The sequence below is a fragment of the Pleurodeles waltl genome, chromosome 5, assembly GCF_031143425.1.
Source record: "Pleurodeles waltl isolate 20211129_DDA chromosome 5, aPleWal1.hap1.20221129, whole genome shotgun sequence".
In the NCBI taxonomy this organism is placed as follows: domain Eukaryota; kingdom Metazoa; phylum Chordata; class Amphibia; order Caudata; family Salamandridae; genus Pleurodeles; species Pleurodeles waltl.
In genome coordinates, this window is record NC_090444.1 from 1,042,023,678 (window position 1) to 1,042,045,446 (window position 21,769).

General features: G+C 40.7%; 1 protein-coding gene across 2 annotated transcripts in view; it reads right to left on the bottom strand.

The window, feature by feature from the left end:
• Positions 1 to 21,769, bottom strand: part of FBXO30 (F-box protein 30) — an 83,032-nt gene that overhangs the window by 10,230 nt on the left and 51,033 nt on the right. Inside the window, exons 2-3 of one of the 2 annotated variants that reach the window (XM_069235242.1) lie at positions 14,432 to 14,534; positions 8,211 to 10,299 (exon numbers count right to left, since the gene is read on the bottom strand). In XM_069235242.1, the coding sequence (XP_069091343.1) occupies positions 8,211 to 10,286 (2,076 nt within the window). In that variant the 5' untranslated portion in view covers positions 10,287 to 10,299; positions 14,432 to 14,534. The remainder of the gene's footprint in view (positions 1 to 8,210; positions 10,300 to 14,431; positions 14,535 to 21,769) is intronic. The other variant, XM_069235241.1, reaches the window with a different exon arrangement.

Genomic DNA, 21,769 nt, shown 5'->3' on the forward strand with positions numbered 1-21,769 from the left:
ACCCCTTGATCATCATATTTTGAGTTTGTAAAGCAAATATTTAACCATTTACGAATTGGATCTGTATTGTGCTGATCTTAAATTAACCAAATAAACAAGCTTTAGTTTTCTACATCCATACAAAGTATTTTTGTGGTGTACCTCCTATGGTTATTATGTGTGTGTTGCACAAGTACTTTACACATTGCCTTCTAAGTTGTGACTGCCTGCTCTGCACAAAGCTACCAGAGGGTGAGCACAGGCTATGTTGTACTTGCCCTGAATAGGAGAGTGGACCCAATTTCTCATAGCCCCTGTACTGTCCGATTGATATGGAAATGTGAAGTAATTTTGGCCAGGTATTGTGGGTTTATCGCCACCATCTCTCTGTTGGCAGGTATGGTTCCTGTACTGTAAGAGACTGCAGCTCCCTGCTCCTTCATAGTGATGTCATCGCAATTAGAATGGCTGTTTTATTGTAAGAATTTTTAAGCTTGCTCTGCACTTGGGTTTGAATTAGGCCTTCATTAGCTGTATTAACACCAGGTTAAGGTTCCACCGTGCTGACTTGGTTGCTGCAAGTCTTCTGACTTCTTCTAGGAAGCTTTTCAGACTTCTGTCGAGGCTAGTTTGTAGATAGAATGAGGTTTTGGTGCTAAGTTTTGTTGAGATGCCTCCTAATGCTCCAGAGTCTGTATGAAAGGGAAGGGGCCTGAGAAATAGGGGACCAGAACTATGAAGTGCATCGAGGGAAAAGCTGAAAGAATGACTGGCATTGGTCTTTTTGATGATCGGATAGCAGAAGATTTGAGCTCTGGGAACAGCTAACGCTGAAGGAGTCAAATCTGGTAAGCGCATCAAAACCCTTCTGAAACCGAAGGTGGAGAAAAACTATCTAAAACAGAACACATGACCATCGCCAACTATGGAAGGAGCCATTATACCTCGTGAATTAAAAGCCTTCTTCAAGGAAAGGCAGGTTGCAAATATCTGACCCAAACTCTACAGGGCAAGAGTATGTAGAGCATGTGTATCTCCAGGCACCCATGCTAAGAACAGATGTTCTTTCCCCTTGCATCTTTGGTGTATGAGACTATTGCTGCTAGGTGTACCTTGACTGATTCATATGACTCACTATCTGATGTGCTAAGTACCTGACAACTGTAGTTACAGGGTTGTTCTGTATGACGTTCCTCACACCAACTGGTAAATCAGGTTTATTTATAGTAACATTTACGTTTTATTCCCTTTCCAGCTTTCTTGAGAATTTTTATGCATCTCTCTGGCAGTCCCAGGAGTCTTAGTTGTAGGTATTGACGATTCAGGCCACCAGACTGAGGCTAGATGCTTCAGGGCGGCATACTGATCCACATTGTATTGTTAGGTCCTAAATGGAGGGCAGTTTTATTATCTTACCATGTGCCACAGTGGGGCTACTAGTCTCATGATGATCCTGGTTGTCTAACTGACTTTGCTTATTACTAGAGAAATTAATGGGATTGATGAGAAAGCATAAACAAACATCTGTGCCTGAACTATCTATAGGGAAAACCCTTCTGATCAGTGGCATGGATACCTAGATGCTAACCCTTGGCATTTTGCATTCTCAAACATGTCTATCTGTGGGGCCTTCACTGCTGGAATAGTTTGCGCAATATGCCGAGTGCTATTCGTGGAAAGAGATTCCCTGTATGCTTAGCTTCTTGGCCTGTGTTTCGTTTCACTGTTATTGATATGACCCTTACCAATTCACAACTCTGTATTTCCTGTGCTATGTTGGACACTGTGTTCTTTTTTGTTCATCCTTGCTTGTTCAGATAGAACATTGTGGTTGGGCTGCCTTTTCGTTTAAGTAGACTTCCTCCTGTATGTGCGTGTGAAAGAGTCTCAGTGACACCTTTTCAACACCTCTTCTTCCCTTTGCGATTGGTAGTATGTGGTTGCTTCGACTCAAAGGTCATAATCAGCTTGGATCTCTTCTTCCAAGACTATCTCTTAATCACTGGACAGTCCCATGTCTTTTAGGGATCCCTGCTTCAACAGCAATGCCGAATGTTCCCTCCTCTGCATCTCCCATACCCAGAGTGTCTTTTGAAGGAACTCCTCTCACACTCTCCAGTTATCCAACTTCTGTTCCTTGAGTAGGCACAAGTTGCATACCTTGTGCAGGTCCTTTTGTGCAATCTTGTGTGGGGCACTTGGGACAGAACCTAAACAGTGCGTTTCCCATACTCGCTGGCCTTTCTGGTCTTCTGGGCATGCCTTCATCCCTCTGAGAGTCCTTCTCTGACCTGGGGGTCAACGTTCCTTTATAAAAAAAAAAGTTGGTCTTTTGTAGTATGCCAGTGTTTTCTGTTCTTTCTCAACATCCGGCAGCAAAATCTTTGGTGTTCCTCCTCCTCTGCTTGACTTTTTGTTTATCCTGGATTTAACAATATTTCACCAGGCGATATGCACTTAACATCCAGACAGAACTTTTTAAGACATATGTCTGACATCCAGTGCAATGGACATGGTAACAAATTATTTTATTGGAAAAAAAAATAAAAATAGACAATTCCACAGCCAACTAACAGAGAGCAGAATAATGCACACCATGCGAATCCAGTAGGCATTCTCATTGAAAAAAAGAAAAAGGTAATTGATGGATCAGGGAAGCCGCACTGCAAAATGAAAGCACATTTCAAGAGAAAGTTTATCCTTGTGTGATGGAGAGAGGGGAAGAGTCGGAGAAGAAGAGAAATGCTTGAAAGAGACAAGCAGATGGAGGCTAGATATTCGGATTTCTATTTAAACTGAATCTTTCTATCTTTGGAGGGTGTGACATCCTGTCTGAAGTACTTTTATCTGTTAATCCAACTTTTAAAAAAACTGCATGCTGGGAAAGACATCATCTGCTCATTAGTCTACCAACAACATAGAAGCATAAATGATGCCTTGAGGTACATTTGGAAGTTTAGGACATAACAAAATCTTCAGTGGTAATAGTCTAGGCAAATGTATTGTAGACGCATCTGAGAATCTCTAAAATTATTAGTGAAAGTGTAAGGTAACTTTGGGTACACAGCTCTTGAAAGGGGAATGCTTGATTATCAAAGTACTGCAGTAATCTGAGAGGTATTTTCAGAATAACAAACAGCCTCTGTTTATGATTACTGTAATCTCTAATATGATTCCAGTTTAAGAAAGCACCCAACTGTTCCTGGTACTAACAATAGACCAGTTAACTTTATTTCAAAAAAGGGAATAAGGTGTCCAGGATGCTTTCACTTGCACTGCTCAACTGTTTTCTACTAGTGGCACAGTAGCAGATTAATGAATGTGGTTCATTTCTGCCATCTCATCCACATTGCGAGAATCGTTGAAATATCGGTCTTGTATTTATCTATGACAGGTTTTTCTCAGTCAGCGGACTATACAATTGTAGCTCTGAGTTTTCTGAAATGGAAGGAGTAGAGATGTAAAACCGAATCTACTGATGATGGAGACAGGGGTGGAGACCCTTACAGCTTCTTCAGATCAGTGATTGTACTCTTTTTTTTTTTTTTTTCCCCCACATTAGATATTGTACCCGATTGATCTAGAGCACAGGGACTATACTATTCTGGTCCCCATGAATGTCTTGCACCTCCTTAGAGGCTTGAAATAGGGTAGAAACATGTCAAGCCATGCCTCAAGATTTGGTTAAAAATCAAATTTTCTGTTTTTTCTTTTTAAATTTAACTGTGCCCCCTGGGGACACAGAATAAAATTATTTTTTAGTTCACCATGAGGCAGTTTATATTTTTCTATCTGCATTCTGCACCACTCTCACACCAGTTCTCCCACAGGGATCCCTAAAGGCCATGCTGCAAAGAGCTTTCCCCTGAGAGTAAGTTACAGCCCACACCATTAGCTACTGCTTATGGTGTGAAGAGGAAACCTATGATGAAGCATGCTTCACTCACTGCTGCTTCCAAGAGACCCAACCATCTAGACCAAGATGGTGGTATTCTTCAGGTTGCCCTGGGTATCACTGGCCCTACATTCCACTAACCTCATGGCATCCTCTCTAACTTATAATTTTATAAGTTGGAATGTAAAGGGACTTAATGGCATGGCAAAAAGATATTAAGTATACTCATATCTATAGAGGAGAGAGATACACATACCATTGATTCAGGAGACTCATTACAGCCCAAGAGCGTGATGCGCTCAAGAGACGATGGTGGGGCCAACTATATGCTACAGCTTATTCTGCATATTGTAAGGGGGGGGGGGGGGGGGGGGGGGAGGTTGATATGGGTACTCCCAGGAATACATTTTAATGCTATGACAGAATTGAATGACCCAGATGGGCAACATGTCATAGTGTCAGGACAGTTAGCAGTCCAAGACCTTGCAATAGCTGGAATTTACGCACCTAACCATGATCAAAGCACCTTCCTCAACTAACTATCCGGGATTATGGCCCCATTCCTGACACAAACAATACTACTAGGGGGAGACTACAATTGTGTATCAGACACTGTTCTCGACAGATCACACCCTCCTCTGAGTAACTCCCCAGTAACATGGTCAGCCAATTCTTTCAGAAACTAGCAAAATAATTGGGGCTTAGTGGAATCCTGGAGACAAATCTACCCCGGGAAGAGGGACTACACCTTTTTCTCAGGGGTATATGACCTTCATATTAGGATGGATGCCTTCCTGGCCATACCCCTTCATAGCACTGCTCAGTCGTCGGAGAAGTTATGCAGGACGTTGTCGGACCACAACCCTCTGATTTTATTGTTAGCATGGCACAGAGAGCACCCTCATATACTAACTTGGCAATTAACAGTAGAAAATCTAGATGACACAGTATTTCACCAGGCTATAGGCGAGGCCATAAAGGGCTATTTTTCAGAGAATGTGGTATCCACTTCCTCTAGGGCAACAGAATGGGAAGGCTTTAAAACCGTATTCAGAGGCAGGTGTATAGCAGAAGTAGTAGGGGTGAGGCGTACTCTGGTATGGGAGCTGGAGGACAAGAAAAGGACTCTTTGTACGCTGGAATGTGAGACCAGCTGACCCTACCCTGGCACCGAAAGTGTTAGTTTCTCTGTTGCTATCACAACCTCCTCTTTTGTTTCTGAGTTGTTCTGACTATAAATCTTACAGAACACAAGCACACGCCGAAACTGACAGAGCTGGAACTTTGTTAGCATGGTTTGTGAACCTGACCACCCCAGCAACTCCCTGACACTAGAGCTAGACGCCGTGAATGGTGAACGACGGTTCACCAAATTCATATTCATGATAGCCGACCTTCCTTCCATGCACCAGCAGTTCCTTGAAATGGGAAACCTCTCCAAGGGGGAAAATGTGCAGGATCTTGTAGGGCTGATCACCATTTCCAACATTAGAAGAGCTATCAAAGCAATGGCCAGGTGTAAGGTACCTTGGGTAGATGGCCTCCACGTTTGGTGGAGCTCTATACTGAGGCACTAGAAAGAGGTTGCCTACCCCCTACGACATGAGAGGCCTTAGTGATACCTTTACTGAAACCGGGCAAACCAACTACAGTGGTACAGTCATATCGCCCCTTGTCCACGTTGAATATGGATTACAAAATCCTAAGTAAGTTTCCTGCTGCACCCCTCCTCCCACGCATCACAATTGATCCATCCGGACCAAACGAAACAGGCTTTATACCAAACTGTAACATGGCCACCAACATTAGACACCTTGCATCCCTCCTATACCCCGAGCACCCAGAGACAGACAGAGCAGTGTTAATAGCAATCGATATAGAAAAGGCATTCAATAGTCTGCGATGGGACTATTTATATGGAGCTATGAAAAAGATGGGATTAGGACAAGGTTTCATTAGATGGACTAAACTACTGTATGCTGAGCCCACTGCCCGTGTCGAGCCAAATAAAACAATTTCAGAGTCATATGCAGAGGGAAGAGGCACAAGACAGGGTTGCCCCCCCCTCTTTCCCCTTCTATTAGCAATAGAAGTGGAACCATTAGCATTCACAGCCAGAGTGGGAAATCACTATGACTGATTATCAGTACATGGGCAATCACATAAAAATAGCACTATATACAGATGACATGATTCTTTTCCTTAGAAATGCAGACTCAGACCTACAGGGTGCTATCTCACTACTCAAAGGCTTTGGGACGATATCAGACCTCCACATAAATTGTCAAAATCTCTCCTCTTCCCATTACAACGTCATACACCCCCACCACAAAACTTATAGGCTTTAATGTGGTAGGAAAACACATTTTGGTGTCGAAGTACAAATCTATCATGACCTAAGTGACCTACAAGAAGGGAACATGAGTGTAGCGATCACGAAACTCAGAGGAGGTGTGCCCTTGTGGTGACACTCCGGCTGTCCGTGGCAAGCCACATTGCGGTAGGTAAAATGGTGGCTTTGCCGAGGCAGCTTTATTTACAACACTACCAATCTTTCTACCAAAATCCTTTTCTCAGGAACTGGACACAATAATAATAGACCACATCTGGGGGAGGGTAGACGAAGAGTAATTTTGAACAGGCTGCAATGCCTGTCAACAGTGGGGGAACGAGCTGCCCCAGACATGGAACTATATTACCTAGCAGGTCAACTCTAAAGGCTTGCACAGTGGCTGGACGCATCGCAGCAGGCAGACAAGACGATACACTGTAGAACCCCTCCCTACCTCACACTGCTTCATATCCTGTTGGTGCCCAAATTAGCTCGCCCCAGCCACACAGCAGAATTACAAGTGATACAACACCTTTGGCTACGTAGTCTGCAGCACACTCGGTCGAAATCTCCTTACACACCTGAACTCCCGTTGAAATAGTTAGTAACTTTAACAGGTGGGCAGAACCGGAGAGGGGTGTTGAGATGAGAGGAACTGGATATCACCACCTTGGGAGATTTATACAAAGATGGACAGCTTATGCCCTTTGGATACCTAACAGAGAATTATGGGTTACAGCAAGGTCAATTTATGGTGCACAGAATGATAGCCACTAAAATCAAACAGCACTGGGGAACAGGACCATTAGAGCCCAAAGCTCATTTAGGCAGACAGACATTATGTACTATAAGCGGCAAGATCAGAGCATTCACACAACTATACAAAGCATTGCAAACAGATAACTAACCCCACTGGATGCCCTGCGCCTTAAATGGGAGGATGACCTCGTACTCACAATAGACAAAAGGAAATGGGCCTCCATCTTATCACACACCAATAGACTATCTAGAAACACTTGTTTTAAATTGATAAACTTCTATATACTACACAGAGCTTACCTCATTCTGGATAAAATAGCTTGTATGTTTAATATTGATAACACCTGTTGCCCCCGATGCTCTGAACCGAAAGCTGTTTTTTTTTTTCATATGATGTGATCTGCTCAGAGATGAAGGATTTCTGAGAGGGAGTATTCCACTGAATAAATAAAGTGACAGAAAGACGGGGGTGCGACTACTCCTATGAATGACTTCCTTGGGGGCTTCCAGTGCCACGTTCCGTAAACTAACTACAACATTTTAGACTTTGCCCTCATCTTAGCGAAAAGAGATATCAATGCATTGGAAGTCACCCAAGGGCCCAAATGTAGACCGCTGGGGAAGAACATTATTGACATGGGCAGAAATAGAAGGGCAAGTATTATATCTAAAAGCGGAGAAAGGGCATTATAATCCTGACATAGCCAAAGTTGGGATCTGCTGATTGAATGTTCGAAAACTCTGGATTTACCCACCCCAGATAGCTCCATGCCCCCTGCACAAAACCCTTGGTTGCTGAAGGAGAAGGGATGACATAATACTTCAATGTAAGACATGGTATAGAATGGATCGGTGTTACTAGGGCAGTATCAATGACCAGATGAGTAGAGTGTGTAGAACAAAGTGCAAGTTGAAAATGTACAAATGTTGGGATCATGTGAAGAGAAGTCTTTAAAAAAAACTTGCATGAGTTGAAAGAGTTTGAAAAATGAATACCAGGTGAGTGTGTACTACAAGATTTGTATAAAACATGTATTTTTAAATAAATCAGTATGGCTTACACAGGGAAATAACGGGGAAGGGCCAAGGTGATCAGTTTGCATTCAAAAGTCATCAAGCAAAGGTCATAGCGTAAGTACCAGCACAAGAATACATCTAGGGGAAGTTAATCACAAGTGGACTAAAGAATTAGATCACCTGAGAGCTACTGCATTTTAGTGACAAAAGATCAAATCAAAGCCTCACCTTATCTTTTATTTGCCATGATGAATTTCGATTTGAATAATGTCGTTTTTCCCACAACAGGACGATCATTCCACGTCTTTGAAGCAAGCTGCCACAAACATCTCTCATTAATCGTGACACTCTTGATAACTGGCACAAACTAAAGCCATCTAGAAAGCCAGCAATGTGCTGCAGAATCTCAAAAGGCAGACCACTTAAGTGATCGCTTGAGGAGATAAAAATATTCAAACAAGAGTCTAGCGGTATGGATGTACAAGGCTGGACTCCAAATGACTTTAAATGGCGGTCGTGAATGATTTTTGATCCTTGTGCTGAAGGGCAAAATCTACGCTGGGAATATGTACATCCATAGAATGCTAAAGGACATCGCTGTTCCATCCAGCCATTAAGGCCAGCATGAATGTCACCATGTACATTTTTAAAATGTGATGAAAACTCATTTCTTCTAAACAATTGTCCACAAACAAAAGTAAACATTGAGCGTTGTTTGGATTGGTATCGAGCCACACATTCAAGTACAAGGTCCAATCCAAGTGTCTGAAAGGGGCTTGGATTGGAAAGCTGTGGATTGGCATGATCACAGGCAGAAGCAGAAGCTATTTCCCCAACCATGGTGTTAGAGGCCAATATGGCAGATGGAAATGAAAATGTCTGAGTCCCAAAATCTACGTGATAGCCATCAATGTATCGACTGTCTGAAATGCCTCTGCCACTGGGAGAATCTCCAAGACAAAACAGAAGAGCAGCTGTGATAAGATCAATTCCTTGCAGACCCATGGGGTCCTCTTTTATCTCTAAATCTGATGTGTCAACAGACTTGTCCTCCATTTTTGCTTTAAACCCACCATTTTCGAGAAAGAATGTTCTCCGACCAAATACAAATACTTCCCTTAAAGTTTGTTCTTCGAATTTTTGATCTAAAACGTGCTCACTTCCAACGTTCTCAGACAACAGAGGATGAGATGTGCCATTCTGAAGGGAACTGAAAGGTATTTCTTCTGGAACGTGCTGAGTGGACATTGGTAATAAATAAGGTTTTAAAGTTTTTAATTTATTCTCGTCTTCTAAAAACAAACATTCACCATTTGTTAGATTCACTTGCTTAGAGTGGCTCGTGCCCAAATGCGCTTCATCCCCGTCCAAATGGTCAGTGTATGTACTGTCGTCATGGAATCCGTTGTACAAGACAGTGGTAGCTCTTGCTTTTAGGCTGCCCAAGTCATAATTCGCATTTCCATTGCAGACAAAATCGTTTGAACCATTTTGCTGCAGCTGACATTTTTGTCTTGGATCTTTTAAGTCTATTCCACCAACTGCTCCTGTACAATCATCCTCCAAAACAGCAGGATTCCTCGTTGTCAGGCTCTCCAAACTTTCCATAGACAAGCTTTTACTTTTATTGAACTCTTCAGTTTCACCATTTGCACCTTCATGTAACCTCCCATTGAACATAGCAATGTCCCTCGAAGCACTATTTAGGATATCCAGTGCTGCAGTTAGACTCTTTGTTGTTTCTACAGTGGCTTGATAAAGTGCATTATAAGAGTCTTCATCAGCAGGGATCAAACCGTTGGTAAGTGTTGCATCAGAAGTGCAGGTTTTGACAGGAGAGTGCTGACTAGATTCGGGCGTTTTCACAATTTTTTTGGACATATGAGTTGCTACTTTGAGAGACTCTAGCAGCATGCGCTGATCTTGAAGCGCCAACGCCATATCTAGCTGCTCCACTTCATCAACGTCTTTACTTAAACTTTCGTAGGATTTTCGATCTGCAAAGCTCAATGGCCATCTGTTCCATTCCATAGTACAGCAAACAACACTTGCAGGACACATATTTAGGTGTTCAGCAATTTTGTTCCTGGCTAAAGTGAAAGGACACCCAAAGCCTTGGTTTAAGCAAGGGACTCTCTCTAGAGGACACAAAATACGATGCTCATCACCTTTGCATGAATGAAAAACTGCTCCGCATACCAAAGGGCACCCAATTAAATCACATGAAATCCCCATCTCTGGTCTGGTCATGCAGCGCCTGCTGATGCAGTTGACACAATGTGGGTGTTGCTTTTCTTCGGCCATTACGAGTCCACCACTAAAATTAAAATACAAGACATGAGCACATTTGCAATTTGTATGAGTACAATTATCTAATGTATCTAACTACAATAAATTGGTAACATTCAAATCAAATGCAACTCTTAAGAAAACAATTCTGTCTCAGTTAGGGTCTCAGATATGAGCATGTCAGTCATGGATCCCAATGAGGGCCACATCAGTTATACACATCTCAACTTTACATTGAGGCCAATCTACATGTAAAGAATAATGCTCTGGCTCTTTTGCAAAACGCACATCTCCTGAAAAGCGTGTGCCAACAGAAAGAGAGATCATGTCATCTCTCACCATATAGTGGGATGTAAATATTTTGCCAAACAAACTGCTACGTCGCCCTACTTTTAATAATCTGTCCATCCTCAAAATACTGCCTATTCCATTGAAAGTTAACGGGCAGATACAATGCTAACTGCATCGGACGCAAAAACTACCACTGCCGCTTTTCCCAAAAATGTGTGACATTTGTAGTGATATCACATTGCATTGAAGACATTCAAGAAACTATAAACTGATCTGGAATCCTAGCAGCAAAGATTTACAAATCAACATAGTATGCTGAGGACGGTAGAGGAGAAAGTAAACGAGAAGAACATAAGTAAACAGCAAACAAGCCGTAAGTCTGCAGAGTGATTCTTTGATTAACTGTCTCACTTATTCACTTATCCTTATGACAAAGAGGCTGTTGTCAGTGTATAAGTACTGCCTCTTATCAAGAAGAAACATGGAGGAGAAAAATAAATATTGCATTGCCAAAGAGGAAGGTGTTGAAAAAGACTATTAAGCAACATTAAAGCCTTCCTTTTTCCTTTCATTATTTTATTCTTCACTGGGGCATAAATCAATATAACAGCAAAGTGATAAGAACAATTAAGCGTAACATCACACAATGTTGATAATCTACAGATAAAGACATGGTCAGAGTGAAATATAGATTTACTGCTACATATAATTACTCAACAGGTAACAATTACCTTATGTGCACGAAATATCTAAGTTGCCCTTAATACTAAATCCTCTGACTTAAGAATAGTCTCTGGCAAGTGACAAAAGGGACAGAAATCAGTCACACTGAACTCTCCTAGGACTGCACAAGTGATCAGCATGTTGGCGACAAAAAATGTGCAAGAAATAAGGGTGGTCCAGAAGAGTCAGAACCATTCCAGATTTTCAGGTGGACCACTGCCAAAGTAAATGAGTTCTATTTGGATTCTCTGTATGTAAATTTATCTTGTGTATATCCTGAAACTCTGGCCTGGATCAAGATCTTCGTGATCCAGAAGGGACAACAGTTTTGTAGGCTGTAATACAAGAAATCAGTGCATGTCAGCAGGTGTAAATCTTTATAGAGAGATGCAAATACGCTTGCCTTTTTGGCTCTTGCTAACAGGACGCAAATCAAATTTTAAGAGGAAACATTAGATGTGCATATCGCTAATGATTCTAAATTAAAGTCTGTTAAATCACCTAAAATATGCATACCCTATCGCCAACCAGTGTTATTTGCCAGAACCAAAAGAATCACGGTGTTCCAGATCAGCCAGTAGGTATCATGTTAACTGTTGTATTTCTGGTCATCATCGCAATCGTAATGTTTTATTTCTCCTTTTTATTTTAGTGCAAAGCTTTGATTTCCTTTGCTGTGATTTCTATCTGGAGTGTCGGCACTAGTAGATCTGCATTTTGTGTAGTTGCATGTATTTGGTAAGAAAAACCTTTTTGTACTGTGTACTCCAAATGAGTATCATTGCCATGCATGAATGAGTTTTTTGTAAATGGTGTAATAATGCAGCATATTTAGCTTCTGTCAATTTCTTTCAGTTGTTTTTGGACGATGTATTTTTGAATGAGATTGTTGAACAGACTAATCTGTGCTGCACAGTATTTGAGTGATAACAGTGCTAGACTTAAGCCTCGCTCAGGAGCTCCCATGTGTACTCCCACAAATCAGGATGAGTTGAAGTAGCGTTTGGTTTTAACTTTGTTGATGGGCTTGATAAGGAAGCCATTACCGTTTTCATATTGTTCTGCCAGTCCCCTTGTGGCAACAGCCATATTTCAAGCAATCATAAGTCGTGAGCAGTATTTGCTTCTGCTTTGGATGCTGCAATTTGTTGATAACTTCAGTGTTGCCACAAGATCACCCTGATTGCGACCAGCTTTTTAAGATTCGGCCTGTTCTTCATCACTTTGTACATGGATTTTCAGAGTTCTATGTTCCAGGGAAAGAAACAGCTGTAGATGAGTCTTTGGTCCTGTTCAAGGGCTGTTTGGGTGTTAGGCAGTACATTCCTAGCAAGAGGGCATGTTATAAAATTAAGATGTATATGCTGTTTGAGAGTACTACAAGATACGTCTATAATTTCAGTGTGTACACTGGTAGAGGGTCCACTACTGACACCTCTGGTTGCCCGTCCACTTTTTGGAGTTAGTGAGAAAGTTGTGTAGGAACCTGGTAGAGAGCTTTTTAACAAAGGTCACCATGTATACATAGATAACTTCTACACTGGTGTGCAATTGTTCAGGGAATACTTCAAAGTGGGCACTGTTGCTTCTGCTCTAACCATTAAGGTTTTCCAAAGGGGCTTGTTTGTAAAAAATATAAATAAATTTAAAAAAAGAATTTGCAGACAGGAGAGATGTCTACATGTTGACTACCAAGCTCATTTAAAGTATTTCCCCTGTGACTGTTTGGGGTCAGGTTAAGTGTGCAAATCTGTGTGCATTTTAGTCTACAATATGCACATTGGTGGTGCAGATAGAGTAGATCAGAGGTTGGAACCTTACACTGCTGTAAGGCATATATTTGCTAGAAAAAGTTGGCTAGCCATTTGTTTAATCTTTCAACCTTCAATGCTTTTGTTGTATTCAATGATTGTTCTCCAGAGTCAAAGATGGCATTTGTTCAGTTTCAGCAGTCTGTGATAGGCATCCATGTTGTAGTGGAACAGGCAAGTATTCCCAGACATGGAGTGGGAGAGAATGTGGCTAGACTGAAAGATCACCACTTTGCAGATTACATTCCTCAGACGACCCAAAAACAAAAAAAAATCCATGCAAGAGATGTGGAGTCGGTATGCAAAGAGGTGTGCGGAAGAATAGTTGTATGCACTGCCCCAAATGTCCTTCCAAACCTGGGCTGTGAGTACCTGCATGTTTTATATTGTTCCACATGCAATGGAGTTTTTTGGGAGCAACTCTGATTCAGACAAGTCAGTTCACTTTTACATTCACTTTCTATTTTTGGTTCAGTTTCAAGGTTGGCATATGTGTGATGTATTTAGTTAGAGCTCTTGTGTTTGTAGTTTTCTTCTTATTTCACATATGCTTGTTTTTGTTTCTTTCTGTTAAAAAAAAAAAAATTGATGGTGGTGTGTGCAGACTGGCGGTGTGTGTGTAAGCTGGCGCTTGGCTGGAGGTGTGCGAGTAGTGACTTGCTGCTGGTCATTACACACACTGCTATTCAAATGTTAGTCCACACACTGCGTCAGCCACAAGCCAGTGTGATTGCTGCGTCGGTCATTTAGGTATATAAAAGTGATGGGCCCTTGAATTGCGCTGTCAATGTGAGTGTTGTAATGTGTTGGGCCCACGGCTGGTCTTGTGTGTCATGTATGAAAAGTGTGTGAATGGACTGTAAAGTGGCTGGTGCCTTGACACAGCTTTAAATCCCACTAGCTGGGTCATTGGTTCGTTTTTTTAACCTTTCAATTATTAACAGGGTATTTCATTTTTGTGAATCGCTTGTTAATAAAAGTTTACATATAGCCCCATCACTCACCCTTGCGCCAAATCCAACCACTATGCATTTGTACTTGATGAATAGATGGTTATGCAGTAATATTAGTCTTTTCTGTCTCTCTCGCAGGGGGTACATGGCCTCTACATTGTCTGTTGATGGGAGTGTTGCAATGCGTTGGGCCCACAGTGTGAATGGTCTTGTGTGCGTCAATCATGAAAGGTGTTTGAATAGCCTGTAAAGCCTTGACACTGCTTTACAGCTAAAAAGCTGCAATTCATGGGTTCCGATTTCAACCTATAGATTACTAACAGTGTGTTTCATTTTTTTGAAATTTTGTTAATAAAATTTTACATTTTGAACCATCACTAACCCTAGTGCCAAATGCAACCAGTATGTGGGTTTACTTCAGGAATAGATGATTGTGCAGTAATATTTGTCTTTTCTGTTTTTGTCTGCCAGGATGTACATTCTCTCTAGAAAAAAAGGAAAAAAAAATAATTAAACACTAGATATATATATTTTTTTTTTTTACAAACTAGACACCTAAGGGAGTACAGGGTGGGGTGTCTCTTGTGGATCCCAACAGGTTTTCTTACCCACAATGTCCTGCAAACCTCAAAATGTGGCTAAAATCACACATATTCCTTTAATTGTTGTGCCAGTCTTTCAGAATTAGGAGACCACACAATTCCTACCACCTAGTATTTCCCCACTTGTCCCAATAAAAATGCTGCCCCTCTTGTGTGGATGGGTCTAGTGCCCGCGACAGGAACTGATCAAACTAACATCAACGGAAGTCCTCACAAAAGGAGCCTCCGTGACCTTAGTTTGATTTGTTCTGGTGCAGGCACTAGGCCCAGCCACGCAAGCAAGGTATCATTTATATTGAGAGACCTGAGGGCACGTCGGCTGGAAGGACGTTTGTGGCTCCCCACGGATTGGCAAAGTTTCATGTTCGCAAGGGAATTGGGATAACAAAACGTGTCGAGAGCCACGCAAGTCAGCCCACCTGAGATGACTCTAGGTGTCTAGTTTTCAAAAATGAACAGGCTGGATAGGTTCCTCTAGTTGGCAGCTGAGCTAGAGTCCAAAATCTAGAGCTATCCATATTTGGAAAACCGGGTCAGTTTGGGGTGGAAAAACGTGCAGCGTCCATGTTGTGTTTTGGGCCGTTTCCTGTCGTAGGCACTATGTCTACCCACACATGAGGTAACATTTTTATTTGAAGACTTGGGGGAATGCCGGGTGGAAGGAAGATTGTGGTGCCCCATGGATTCTATAACTTTCCTTCACAGAAATATGACGAAAATGTGTTTTTTGGTCAAAGTTTGCAGGGGATTCTGGGTAACAAAACATGTTGAGTCACGCAAGTCAGCCCACCCTGGATACTCCTATGTGTTGAGTTTTAAAAACAATTTACAGGTTCGCTAGGTTCCCCTAGGTGGCAGTGAGATAGAGTCGAAAATCTAGAGCTACCCACATAGGGAAAAGAGGGGCAGTTTTGGGTGGAAAAAGGTGCTGCATCCATGTCGCCGCTACACTTCGTGACTCAAAAGACTTTGGAATAAAACAACTTGTAACCTTCCAGACCCAACACTAGATGGCAGAAGTATACAAAGCATCTGTATCTATAGCCACACATGCCATAAAACCGAATAGTTTATTTTGCTGTGTGTTGGACATGTTGATAAGGTACAGAAACCTGATGTATACTGGAGGAATCTAAATGAATACTGTATAATGTTGGCATTTCCTAACCTAGTTTGGAATTTGCTGGTTTTGAGAAAAAAGCTGGTCAGGCATTGCAGTCAACTTTCTACACAGTACTTGCTAAGTGATCCTGGTTTGGTGCAATTTATGTTTCTGCTTGTGGTAGGAGACTTAGCTCATGTCTGCGGGGTGTGGAATTTCTGTAGCCCAAAGCCAACCATATATTGTTTGGGGAAGTCAAGGGAAGCAAGAGTTATTGTTTATTTTGCCCTTGGGACAAGTAGGCCCAACTCCCTCCAGCACAAACTCTTTGGCTGCCTGTTTGCTGTAACACATTATAGGGGAGGGAAGAGCATTGTCTGCAGATATTTGTTTCAGCATGTTAATGCTGTTCGAACTTGTATCACGTTTGGAATTTAACAAAATACGTACTTGTCCATGGGACAGGTGGCTTCATAAATCTACATGTCCTGTAAAAAAAAAAAAAAAAAAAAAAAAAAAACTACTTGTCCCTTTTGTGCCATGTAGTGCAGTGACAGATTATAGCAGCAATCTCATTATGTAAGAGCTCCAATAGTAGCCTCGCTGATTATGTCAGGGTTAATATTATCGTAGTGCGTGAATACTAGCAATTTCAAGTCCTACTATAGCAATTTCTTTATTTTGCCCCCATTCCACAGATCTACATACTTGGGCTGGAGGAAGTAATAAGCAGTAGTTTCAGGGTCTGAATGCCCTTCGTCTGTGCAAACCTACCAACCTGCATGTTTTAAGGATTTTCACCAGCAATTCTCTAGTCCTTTTCCATACTGAGAGAGGTTGGAAATTTACCTCTGATGAGGGAAGAAGTAGATGTTCTACCAGGGTTGGGGAAAAAGTGGCTGGAGGGAAACAACTTGTAAGCACACAATCGATTTTCGCATGAGCAAATCTAAACATGCATATTTGCTTGTGCTAAAATAGGGTGTGCAAATATTTTCTAGGAGAAAGATTTCCCGATCTACTTCTGTAAATTCTTGTGAATTCATGAAAGCCACTAATGGAAAGATACACACAATTGGTGTACTTTTGTGACTAAGAATTGGGTACCTAATTAGGTCTGGAGACCTACACATGTTTTTATTACAATTCTATTTCTCTCTCTATCCAACTATTGGCTGGCTTTACTGTGAGTGATAGCATTGTGCTCTTCCACAACAAGCATACTGGCACACAAAGTAATTTTGTGAAGTGCCAGGAACTACTATGCTTTTTGAACCCACATTTTTTGCCAATGTTTATTGTTGTGGGAGCTGCCAGGCCCTCACAACTGTAAAAACGTGTTACAAAAGCCATGCCAACAAGACACGCATTGACAAAACTAAAAAGACTGTTCGCCAATGTTGGATCGGTTGGTTTTGCCAGAGCTTATTTTCATGTTTGCCATAATGTTGAAAATGGTTACGCTGAATTTCCATCATGAATACCTTTTGCAAATACTAGCATGCATAAAAACATTTTACGAAATGATGCTTTAAAACACTAGTACCTAAACATTTCATAGTAATTTGTCAAAACATTTTTTTTCTGAACCTTTTTTTTTTTAAAGCAAAGAATCATCAATCTTGCTTATAGGCTTCTGCAAACATTTGCATCGAATCAGACAGCATTCTTGGAGCATTGTACATAGCCTCATACTGTTAAACTTTTCAAACGTGTGTACATACTTTGTTTTTTACTGGAACCACTGTCAGTAGTGCAGTGTGATCTTACAATGTTTATTTAGAGTGTTCACCTTAATAATAAAGGCTTTGCATTAATGAACCATAAATACAGGTTCGAACAGTATTAACACGGACACAAATATCACCTCATTCAGACAGTTTCCTTCCCTGTAAACTGGCAGACAAAGGATTTTTGCTGCAGGGGGTTGGGCCTACTTGTCCCAAGGACAAAAATCAACATAAAAACTTGTTGTCCTCAACCCCAAAAAATATGTCCTGGGCGATGGGCTGTAGGCATTCCACACCCCTGTAATTCTTATGTCGGGCAAAAATGTATTGAACAAATACGGTGCCAGGATGCACATCTGAAAAGACGAGTACACAGAGATTTTCCACTGAATATTTATTACAAGATGTAGACAACAGCTTCCATGGTAACGGGGCACAGAGAATAACTGACAACGAAGACACATGGAACACTATGACATCATAAACACTCAGTCATTATGTTCCATGCGACTCCCATCAATATTACCTAGCAACATCACCACAATTCTCCGATCCTTAAAACAAGACAATAAATTGGGAAAAAAAAACAACAAAAAAACAAACAAACAAAAACATTGCATAGTGCATTAACATTGAAACTGACAAAATATACTACCCCTATGTAAATGAAAAATGTATACAAAAAAACAATTACAACTCCTTGTAAGAAATACCATGGTCACACATTAAAGAATACAATTAAATGCAGACATATTTAAGACAAGACGTCTTGAAACGTTTTTGGTTTATGCCATACTCTTGTGCTTCTCCTATTTTTGTACTTTTCATTTTCATCTGAAACACTGACATTTTTCTTGACATGCCGAGTGTTACCTGACTGAACCTGTGCACTTGGATCCAATGCTATACGGGAAGTACTCCACCAACTTCCATCTGAAAGTTTTACATTATTCCTACGTAGCTCACAACTTTGTTGAGAATCCTTGAACTTTTGACAAGACTTTTCAAACCAACACAGGATTCTTCACTCTCACCCAATCACCCATCTGCAACCTTCCACCCTCGTCACAAACCCCACTTAGCTTCCTCTTGCCCACATTATTGGAATTGTTTTCTGACACTTGCCAAATTCATTTTAGATCACTCCCTTCATGAATTAATTTAACCATCCAATAAGGACATAACTCAGTAGACGCTATTCTTCCTCTCATAAGTTCAAAAGGACTTTTGCCTGTAGCAACATGTGGTGTGGTACAATAAGACCAAATAAGTTTTTGAGACTGCTTGATCCACAGACTTATTACTTCTATGCGTGGCTCGAATACTTCTATACGTGGCTTGAATACAATCTACTAGCACACAATTAAATCGGTCCACTATCCCATTACTTTGTGGCATGATAAAGAGGTGTTCTAATATGTTTAATACCACACTTGCCCAAAAACGGAAGCATGTCTGCTGAAACAAATTGTACTCCATTGTCGGTTAATTTCTGTTCCGGGAACCCTTCACGGATGAAAATCCTTTTCAAGCAATCAATTACACTTGAATTGGTTGGAAACCTTACAGGTTCTACCTCAACCCATCTCGACAAATTATCAATGATCACTACAAATTATCTCATGTTAGGTGGTAATATATGATATGGACCAAGAAAATCAAGACCAATTTTTTTGCCAAGCTCTAGCTGGTGTTGGTTCAAACAAGTCCGTGACACCCTCCGTGACCAATACTTTATCACTCCTACTGCATCTTGTGCAACTCCTGACATAATCATCAATCTCTTTGTCCATTCTAGGCCACCAAAAATCGGATCTCAACTTCCTTTTGGTAATAGTGGCACCCAAATACCCAGAATGAGCCTTAACAATTAAATCTCTATTGAAACACTCTGGAGGAATGAGCTTGTTACCCCTAACTAATTTGTCTCCTTCAATGGATAACTCATTAGACACTTTCCAAAACGACTGCCACCCTTATTACAAATTCTTCTCTTTCGGCCAACCAGACTTAACCAAACACATCACTTCACATGACAAATGATCTTTTTGTACCGAATCAATCCATTCCTTTTCATCCACAAACATGTCACTCTCTGAAATACACGCCACAAAACATTCTTCAATCTCAGTTTCCAATTCTTCTTCTTCATTATCTTCAATGGGCAATCTAGATAAGCAATCTGCTCTACAGTTTTGCCCACCAGGAATGTACTCAACTGAAAAACTAAATTCCAAAAGCTTAGCTAACAATCTTGCAATACGAGCCGTTGACTGTTTTATTTTTTCTTACCCGATAAAATTTCCACAAGAGGTCGATGATCGGTTTTCAAAACAAATGTCTACCCCATAGATAATGTTGAAACTTTTCTACGCTTCACACACAAGCCAAAAGTTCTTTTTCAATCACTGAGTACTTACGTTCAACCTGCCGTAAAGTTCTTGAGGCAAACCGTATAGTGCTCTTGCTTCCTTCATCTGACAGTTGACAACACACCACCTAAACCATGCTTGCATGCATCCACTTTCACAACAGTGCTCATCTCCTCTGGGAAGGGCTGAAAAGCTGGAGCTTTGACAATTTCTCGTTTGATTAGTTCAAACATCTTGTTACACTCCTCAGACCATAAAAATGTCGTTTTTTTTTTACAAATACTCATATGAAACATTCAGTATTCTTTGCAAAGTCTTTTTTTAAATGTGGCATAGAACTCACATAAACCAAGAAAAGACAATTGATGGAGTTTCCAAAATGCTTTTTACCAAATCTGCTCTCTGTTTAATACCCTGTTCTGATAAAACATGTCCTAGATACTCGATTTCCCTAGATTTGAAGGTACATTTATCTTTTCTTAAAGCCACACCTCAATTTTCTAATGTGCTTAATACACCTTCCAGAATCTTGTCATGTGCTTCTTCACTATCTGAAAAAAACAAAATGTCATCCTGAAAAACTACCATATTAGGATTGTCAATAAACATGTCAGACATCAATCTTTGAAAAACTGCAGCAGCTGATGCTAGGCCGAAGGGTAACCTGCAAAACTGAAAAGTTCCATCAGAAGTGACAAAAGCCGTTAAGTTTCTAGAATCACCATCCAATTCTACTTGATGGTAAGCAGACTAAGTTGAGTTTTAAAAACCAGCTGGATGAACCAACTTTCGTGATTAAGTATTAAATTCTTGATAAAGGAAAACTGTTCACCCAAACTGCCTCATTTGAACTTCTTAAATCCACACACATTCTTAGATCTCCTGTTCTTTTCTTAGCTAGAACAATGGGAGAAAACCATAAAGTCGCTTCCAACTTCTCAATTACGCCATGCTCACACATATCCATCAACAGTTTGGATAAGTCTGTTCTTATACCTAAAGGTGCATTGCTTAATTTGTGTTTCACAGGAACAGCACTTTGTTTCAGCTTTATAGTGTGTGTAAAATTAGTTACCGTTCCTAATCGTTCTTGAAATAACTTTTAAAATTTCTGTTGCCAATTGCATATTGCTGGGACAGTTTTAAACAGAATTTCAATTTTTCTTTTCAATGGAAACTGGTTTATCCCATCCAGGTTTGATGCTCAAATTAAATTTGGCTTGTTGAACTAGACCCAAAACATGGATTCCCCTTTTTGCTACATAAACTTTTCCCTGAATAGTTTAATCGAGAATACCCAATGAAGCCCAAAAATAACCAATTAAATCAATGTTGCTTCCTTCAAAAGCAACAGTTGAAACATCCGGAGGAAGAAGAGTTTTGGAAGCCCAAAATTCATTGAATTTTTCTTGTGACACAATAGGGATGCGAGCTCCTGTATCCACCAAACGTTTTACCATTACCCCTTCTATTGACACATCAAAATCAGGATCTACCACTACTTTGTGTTTCTGTGTTGCAGTATCTTCGACCACTAACATTCATTGTCATCATGATTTACATGAATGCTCTCCACATCCTCACTGAGCACACAACGGCCTTTTTTTTTTCTTAGCACTCCTACAAACCCTTGAAAAATGTCCCATTAACCACAGTTCCTATACTGTTGATTTACTGCTGGACAGTTCTTAAAGGAAGATACATGAGCCGAAGAACCACACCTATAACAAATAATCCTCTGATTGTACTCGAGTTGAGTATTGCTTCTCAAACTAGAAGAACTGTCCTGTTTTTTTTCTCAGGACGCAAATGTTTTCTGTTATCACTTCTCTGCACACTGGCCACTGCCACTGAAATTGTAGTACTAGACAATGATACTCCTAACTGTTTTGCATCTTCCAAAGAACAATAAAT